Genomic DNA, 8600 nt, shown 5'->3' with positions numbered 1-8600 from the left:
TTAGCTATTGCCAATCATTTACTACCCATTAAACCAACCATAAAGTTATATAATCATGAAACTAATTCATGTTTTGACCAACATATTCATTTTCACCAAACCATTAATTTGTCAAATACCTAGTCTGGACAAAAAAGAAATCTAATTTCACAAAACAAACAAAAAGACCCAACTTTATAAAACAAAATTAGCTTCAAGATTTGGTTATGCTTATTTACTATCCAAATGTTAGATCTTTTTTTATAATTCAACTTAAAATTAAACAAAAAGAATTACAGGGTTCTGGTTGTAACATTTGGTTTCAAAACCAATTTTTTTTTTTTTTTTTTTTTTTTATTATGTGATATTTTCAAGAAGGTGAAAGATGTGTTTTTAATTATTCGATTGAAAACTTAGCTAGGAGATTATCCATTACTCACATCATAGCATACTTAATTGTGGAATAAAGTTTCCTTCATCCATAATTAATACGTCTAAAATACATGAGTTATATTTAAATAATCAATACGTCTAAAATACATGAATTATGTTTAAAATTGGGCGTCTTATGATTTAGTACCACTTAGGTGGGCGTTTTATGATTTAGTATCACTCAGGTGAACGAAAGATGTAAAATTTCCCAAAGTGTCAAGTTTGTATAAATTATATGTATCCTAAATTCTTTATCTAGTGAATTAAAGAATAGAATTGATATTTGATAATTCTTACCCAAGTTAATATAATATAATACTAGTTTAGAAACCCGTGTTTTATACGGGTGCATAAATTTAATTTTATATAATAAGTAATATAGTTATATTTTTAAAATACATCGTATATTACACGAGTTAAATAAATATAATATAATCGATTAAAATATACAGTCAAGATATGTATTTAAATGATAAATTCGATGTACTATTTACTTATTAAAAATTTAGTTTGCTTTTTTATGTATTATTAGGTTAGAAACATGTGTATTACAAATTATATATTATTATTATTATTATTAATTCAAAGTTTGATAAAAAGTTATTATCTTGTTTAATAGGAAAAAGAAATTGAAAAATAAGATAAGAAGATTATTAATTCAAAGTTTGATAAAAAAAATATTATCTTTATCTAAATTATATTTAGTTAAACTATTATTTAATAGAAAAAAGAAATTGAAAAATAAGATAAGGAGGAACAGAGATTGACACGTGTCAAAAAAATTTCATTTACTAGTATAGAAAGATAAGATAAGATAGCATAACAAAAGATAACATAACATAACATAACATAACATATAAGATAAGATACGATAAGATAAGATAAGATAAGATAAGATAAGATAAGATAACATAACATAACATAACATAACATAACATAACATAACATAACATAACATAACATAACATAACATAACATAACATAACATAACATAACATAACATAATGAATTTAAGGATAAGCTAAGATTATGAATTTATGGATAAGCTAAGATTAAGAGTCATTATTTTGAAATTCACTTGGAGGCATTATAAATACAAGAAATGGGCAACACTTAGTTATTCCATTCATTAGTCGAGGTTGAAATATTGGAGGTGCCCGGGAGACCAAATTCTTAGCCACCAAGATCAAAGGAACGAAATTCAAGTTTGCAAAGCTTGGATCTTTGATTATTTTTGTTGTTGACTAGCACCTACTTGTGCTGTATTGTTCGTTTGTGGATACCATTAGTGAAACCGTGAAGATTTCACCATCTACATCATCAACGAGTTTCAAAGATCCCTAAAGGTTAGTTGTTTTTGAAACACCTAATGACAACATGGCTTGTTAATCGAGACTTGATCTTGCAACTGTACCCTAGAGGGAGATGTGTGATAGGTAAGTTATATTAAAGATAGATGTACGTTTTTCTTCCGTTGCTAAAACAAGTTTTATAGTGAGCATACAAAAACATGCAAAACAAACACACGATACAAATCCGTTCACCGAAAATTTCCTAAAATGTCCATTTTTGACCTCGTTTTCCATAAAATACGGATATTTTAAGGATTTTTCCATCGTTTATACGTCATATATCTGTAATAAGATTTGAGTCCGTTTGACTCTCGGTTTACCTTGGAATAAGGCTATTTGGCGTGGAACCGCTGCCTAGGTGCTATGGAGGGTATAGACGGATCACGAGCATTATGGAGGGAGACTTAGAGGCCCACGTACATATCCAATCAGATCTCTTTATTTTTTTATATAATTACGTGGTGCTGATATGACATAATAAACTATACTACACCATATAACGTAAGATTTAAACCCATAACCTTTTGAGTCTTAGCACACTTGGCTAACACTAAATCAAACTTTTTTTTCTTCTAAAAAGTAAATAAATAGAAATACAAATAGAAATAACAAGCAACAAAGTTTTCGATATTCACAATCTTGGCCAGTGACGAGAGCCCCACATAGACAGCCCCAACACTCGAAACCTTTTTTCATCTTTAGACCACAATTATGGGACAGAGTGCTCCTCCCTCCTCCTTTCTCTCTTTATATCACACCACCACACTATTGGACCATTACTACCATCTCCTCTTTCCCTTTTTCTCTTCTTTCATGCTTCACCAAGAACCCTAAAGTTCTCATCTTTAAGGTATGCTTTTTCACCCAATTGTCTTTTCACTTCACCTCACCATGGTTGTTGTTTGTTGGGCTCATTTTGTTTGGTGGGGTCTAATGCCCCATTTCATGACTTTCTTCTTATGATCTTATCTTCTCATTTGATCATGTTTAGATGATCACATTACTATGCAAATGACCAAACCTATTGCTTGATTCATTCTTTGTTTCTTGGAGAAGATCAAGATCAAAAGTTGGTATCTTGATCAATTCTTGTTAATGGGTTTTTAATTTCTTGAAAATTTATGTTGTTGGGTGTTCTTAAAACTGCAAGTTAAATATTATCTTGGTTGATTCTTTGTTTCTTGGAGAAGATCAAGATCAAAAGTTTGTATCTTGATGAATTCTTGTTAATGGGTTCTTGATTTCTTGAAAAATTATGACTTTATGTTGTTGGTGTTCTTGAAACTAGTTAAATATTATTTTAATTGAGTCTTTGTTTCTTGGAGAAGATCAAGATTAAAAGTTGGTATCTTGATGAATTCTTGTTAATGGGTTTTTAATTTCTTGAAAATTTGTGTTGTTGGGTGTTCTTGAAACTGTAAGTTTAATATTATCTTGGTTGATTCTTTGTTTCTTGGAGAAGATCAAGATTAAAAGTTGGTATCTTGATGAATTATTGTTAATGGGTTCTTGATTTCTTGAAAATTTGTGTTGTTGGGTGTTCTTGAAATTGTAAGTTAGATATTATCTTGATTTGTTTGAGATTTTGAGTTTTGATGCTTTTAATTGACAGCAGATCTGTCACTAGTGTGAAATTTGCTGACTTTATTTGTGAATATTGTTTTTAAGCTCGTTTTAACATATGTTATGTAAATTATCAACATGTAGATTATTAAAAAAGGATCACTACACCGGGTATTCGGTATGTCACTTGTCGCGGGATAGAGATCAGACAGTAGCGGATCGCAGGGAGGTTAGTTAATATAATCGGTTTTTAGTTGTAACAAAATTGATTGTCTACTTGCTAGTGTTTGCCAAACACTCCTTTATAATAATGTCTATTTTGGTCATTTTTTAACTAATAATCAAATTTGCCAAACGCTAAATCATGTGATTAATACTAGAAAACCGAAGGTTGTAGTTTCTTGTAATGGATTAATGTTGATTAATTGATTTTGATTGTTAATTTCAAATAATCACTTTCAAAACACGCATCCAAACGGCAAACACCCCAATTCAAGACCCGACCCGACCCGACCCGTTTGTAGTCGATAATAAAGTCTTTTGCTTTACAAATATTGAAAACTAATAAATTAATAAATTAATAAATTAAAATTTTAAAAACCCTCCCACAATTGCAGATCCACAAGAAGCATCTGAATTCGAGGCTTGACCTTGATATTGTCAGCAAAACCAGTTTCAAAATTGTTGCTTGGTCAGTCCAAGCAAGTCAAACAGTCAATGGCCTCGGTCAAAGAAACAAAACCGACACAACACATGTCGTTCAAAGACCGGTCAATACCAACCTCTCAAAACGTCAGCATTTCAAAATCTACCGAAAAAACAGATTGTATCGAAAGTGGAAAAAGCAGTGTGTGTAGAGGAAGTACAAGCACTGATCTAAGTGATGAAAGTAACTACAGCACTTTCAGTAGCAACATCAACAAGCCTCACAAATCAAACGACTCGCGGTGGGAAGCAATCCAGACCGTCAGATCGAGAGACGGAACCTTGGGTCTGAACCATTTTCGATTGTTGAAAAGATTGGGTTGTGGTGATATCGGCAGTGTGTATTTGTGTGAGCTTAGTGGTATGAAGGCTTACTTTGCAATGAAAGTGATGGATAAAGTGTCGCTCGAGGGGCGGAACAAGCTATTGCGAGCGGAAACCGAAAGGGAAATACTTCAGTGTTTGGATCACCCGTTTCTTCCTACTTTGTATACGCATTTTGAGACGGATAAGTTCTCGTGTTTGGTAATGGAGTTTTGCCCGGGTGGCGATTTGCATATGTTGAGACAGAGGCAACCCGCGAAGCGGTTTTGCGAACAAGCTGTCAAGTATAACTTCTGATCTCAACTCGGTTTTCTTTTATATCATGTTTGAATCGTTGTTAATCTTGACATGATGAAACACAAGTTCGAGCAATAGAAAACAAAATGTAAACACGAATTTGACCGAGAAAACGTAGAGGTGGTAAAATAGACGGGTCGGGCTGGTTGGATGACAACGAAAATGAGTGGTTTCTCATATGGTTTTGATTGGGCCATTGTATTGATTAAAGTTTAAAAAAATAATAAGATTTTCAAAACAATATTTCAATATCAACTCAAGGCGTTTTGCATATCGCTTTTTGCAGGTTTTACGTTGCAGAGATCCTTCTCGCCATGGAATACCTACACATGCTCGGAATTGTCTACCGTGACCTAAAGCCCGAAAACGTTCTCGTTAGAGAAGACGGTCACATAATGCTATCCGACTTTGACCTCTCCCTTCGCTGTTCCGTCAACCCAACAATGGTAAACTCATCATCCGACAACAACGAACCCCTTCGAAAAACCTCCAATTACTGCATCCAACCAGCCTGCATTGAGCCAACATCATGCATAGAACCATCATGTGTGGTCCCCACATCCTGTTTCTCACCAAGATTCTTCAAATCCAAAAAAGACAAAAAACCCAAATCCGAAATCAACAACCAAGTGACCCCGTTGCCCGAGCTCATGGCCGAGCCAACCGGGGTCCGCTCAATGTCGTTTGTTGGGACCCACGAGTATTTAGCCCCAGAGATCATTAAAAACGAGGGGCATGGGAGTGCTGTGGATTGGTGGACGTTGGGTGTTTTCTTATACGAGTTACTTTATGGTAAGACCCCGTTTAAAGGGTCAGGTAACCGGGCTACATTAACGAATGTAGTCGGGCAGCCATTGAGGTTTCCGGACTCGCCTGTGGTGAGTTTTCCCGCGAGGGATTTGATCAGGGGTTTGTTAGTAAAAGAACCAAAAAACCGGTTGGCGTATAAGAGAGGGGCGACTGAGATTAAACAACATCCGTTTTTCGAAGGGGTTAATTGGGCTTTGATTCGTTGTGCGAGTCCGCCGGAGATTCCAAAGGCGGTGGTGCTTGACCGGGTTGCTTCTCCGGCGACTTCTTTGTTGGAGAAGAAGACTGCTGGGCTTGTGATTGCACCTGAGAAGAAGGGGTCTCAGAACTATTTGGAGTTTGATTTCTTTTGAAACTGTTTAATGTTGTAAAAATGTTTTTGTTTGGGTTTTTTTTTTTGTTTTGTGGGGAAGATCAAATTTTTGTGATGTTTTGTTTGGACAATTGTTGAAAAATGTGACATTTTGTGTTCGTTAATGTTAATATGATATACAAGGATAGTCTTTTTTTTTTTTTTGCTACTTTTGATGTTAACGGGTATTTATGGCTAGGTTTGGTCGGTATCGATAAATTTTAGACTTGATTGTTAATTACGGTTCGGGTAAGAAAGAATTAAATCAAACCGAGTGGTCAGGGTAGTCTACCCTGACCATTGTTAATTTAGCAGTTTATACTGATTTATTAAAGGGTGTGGCTAAATACACAAGTTCATGGATCTTTCTCTTTTTTTAGGCTATAAACAAACCTTTTATAACTTGAATTCTTCGTTAAATAAGAATCTTAAATTATAAAATACTTTTTTTTTGTGTGAATAACTTCTAGTTTGAGTGTTTCTTGATTACTGTTCAAATAGTTTTCCTTCCACATTTATCATCATATATCATCGTTGTGTTTTATGTTTTCATATATCATTAAAACTGTAGATGAAATTTGTGCATAAAAGTTTGTCACATCTTATCTTATTGTATTTTTTCTTTATAATAGAGGGACCCGACATAGTCATAACTAAATATGGGTAAAGTTCTTGTACAAATAATCTTAACATACTAAACATACAAATTGAAGGAAAACTCAAAAAGACAAGGTGTCATTTTTGTAATTATCAATAACTATCAAAGTTACTCTACAAATATACCTAAAAAAACCTAACCACTCCCCCACCCCCAAAAAAAACCTAAACCCCCCACCCCTCAAAAACCTAAAAAAAACCTACCCCCCACACCCCCCAAAAACCTAAAAAAACCTACCCCCCCCCCACCCCCCAAAAACCTAAAAAAAAACCTACCCCCCCCCCCCGCCCCACCCCCAAAAACCTAAAAAAACCTAACCCCCCACCCCCCACCCCACCCCCAAAAACCTAAAAAAACCTACCCCCCCCCCCACCCAAGCTAAAATGCTAAAAACTAAACCCCCCAAAAAACCTAAAAAAATCTAAAAAAATAAAAAAAAAACACACAAATTATTTTATTTTATTTTTTTAACATTTTTTATTAAAAAATCGCTACTTTTAGTAGCAGCCAAAAAAAAAATTTTTTTTTTTGCTAACGAAATGTAGCGATTTTTTAATAAAAAATGTTTAAAAAAAAATTTGTGTTTTTTTAGGTATTTTTGGTTGTAACTTTGATAGTTGGTGGTAATTACAAAAATGTCACCTTGTCTTTTTGGGTTTTCCTTCAATTTGTATGTTTAGTATGTTAAGATTATTTGTATTTGATCTTTTGCCAACTAAATATTATAAGTTATTCCGTTGAATGACATGCTATTTTATTAAATATATTGAAGAGGTATGGTCCCAATTCCCTGCCTATATGGCAGGGACCACACCACTTTTGAGCATACAAGGCGTCCACATCAGCGAAGCAACCCAGAAGCTTCTAGAAACTTCTGGAAGACTCGCAGCTGGCGCCAAAGATGCTCTATCCGACATAAAGGACAACACGTGTCACCACTCGCAGAATGCCACATAGGCCTGCGACAAATCAGGGAGCAGGGCTGACAACGCCGGTACGGGGTATCCAGCGTGGGCAAATGTAAGAACGCCACGTGTACCACTACACCTGCGGTGACAGAGCAGACCAAGAGGATATTCCCCTTGGTCGGACAGCTGGCACGCGCCCACAGCTGGCACCGCTGCTCCTTCCTTCTTCACCCTCCGGCTATAAATAGGACCCTTCATCATTCAGGTTCAGGATCTTTACTCTCCATACTCACTCTATACACACACTGTTTATTTCTCTCAGAACAGTACTTATTCTCACGCCGGAGCCTGGTTAAGAGGGAAATCCCCTTCCTCCCCTCTTAACGAGACTGACGGTGTTTACTGTTTTGCAGATCTCTAGCCATTGATACGAGCAAGAAAAGAGGTTGAACCCCATAGACGAAATAACCCCATCGATAAACCTTGTGTCAATCGGTGTTTCATCATTGGCGCCATCCGCTTTTTGCAAAACCAATCTCATCTCTTTTCTCTATTGAAAAACACTCGTAAAAAATGGTTGTACAAACTCCCTCACACCCGTTGACGGAGAAGTTTCTTCCTTTGAACTCGTTTCGGACACAACACACGTCCAAAGGGGTCAAAGGAACGAAACCATCCAAGAGGGACAACTGAACAATGATTTTCCTCCTATCTTTGGGAGTGTATCCAAGGTTGTTAGCCAAACCACAGCTGGACCCACTTTCCAAACACCACTAGCAAGGATCATCACTCAAACCACAAATGGAGCCGCATTCCAAGCTCCGACCGGGGTGTTGCAACAAACACCACCATCAATGCTGACACCAAACCATGGAGCTGGCCCCTCAGCTCCATCGGAACAAGCACAACTCAATTACTCAGCACTTTTAGGGCTACCCGAAGGAAAAACTCTCGCCTCCTGGTATGCCGAACAGATGGCGTCCATAAACCTCGTTTATACGTAACTCAGCGCACAGCAAGCTCTACTCCAGGCACAAGCTAACCAGTCAGCATTTGTAACTCCACCACCAAGGTCTCTGAGTACACATACAACTCAGCAGACTAACGCGTGGAACCTACGTCCGGAGAGTGGACCAGTTCAAAATGTGAGAAGACCCAGCGCGCACGACACGCGCGATACCTATGGCGAAACAGAAAGCAACTTTGTGCAAAACCCCAAT

General features: G+C 36.2%; 1 protein-coding gene across 3 annotated transcripts; it reads left to right on the top strand.

Moving 5' to 3' along the window:
• The first annotated feature begins 2437 nt into the window (after positions 1-2437).
• Positions 2438-5975, top strand: LOC110890066 (serine/threonine-protein kinase D6PKL2). Of its 3 annotated transcripts, none has more exons than XM_022137633.2 (4): positions 2438-2613; positions 3471-3555; positions 3944-4639; positions 4939-5975. In XM_022137633.2, the coding sequence occupies exons 3-4, from the start codon at positions 4044-4046 to the stop codon at positions 5813-5815; spliced, it is 1473 nt and encodes a 490-aa protein (XP_021993325.1). In that variant the 5' UTR covers positions 2438-2613; positions 3471-3555; positions 3944-4043; the 3' UTR covers positions 5816-5975. The 3 variants fall into 3 exon arrangements, with proteins under 3 accessions (XP_021993325.1, XP_021993326.1, XP_035835263.1); XM_022137634.2 differs by lacking the exon at positions 2438-2613 and adding an exon at positions 2672-2832; XM_035979370.1 differs by lacking the exon at positions 2438-2613 and adding an exon at positions 2931-2966.
• Positions 5976-8600: the final 2625 nt, after the last annotated feature.

This window comes from Helianthus annuus, chromosome 11, assembly GCF_002127325.2.
Source record: "Helianthus annuus cultivar XRQ/B chromosome 11, HanXRQr2.0-SUNRISE, whole genome shotgun sequence".
In the NCBI taxonomy this organism is placed as follows: domain Eukaryota; kingdom Viridiplantae; phylum Streptophyta; class Magnoliopsida; order Asterales; family Asteraceae; genus Helianthus; species Helianthus annuus.
Note: the sequence above shows the minus strand (reverse complement) of the source record. Positions and strands in the feature narration are given on the sequence as shown.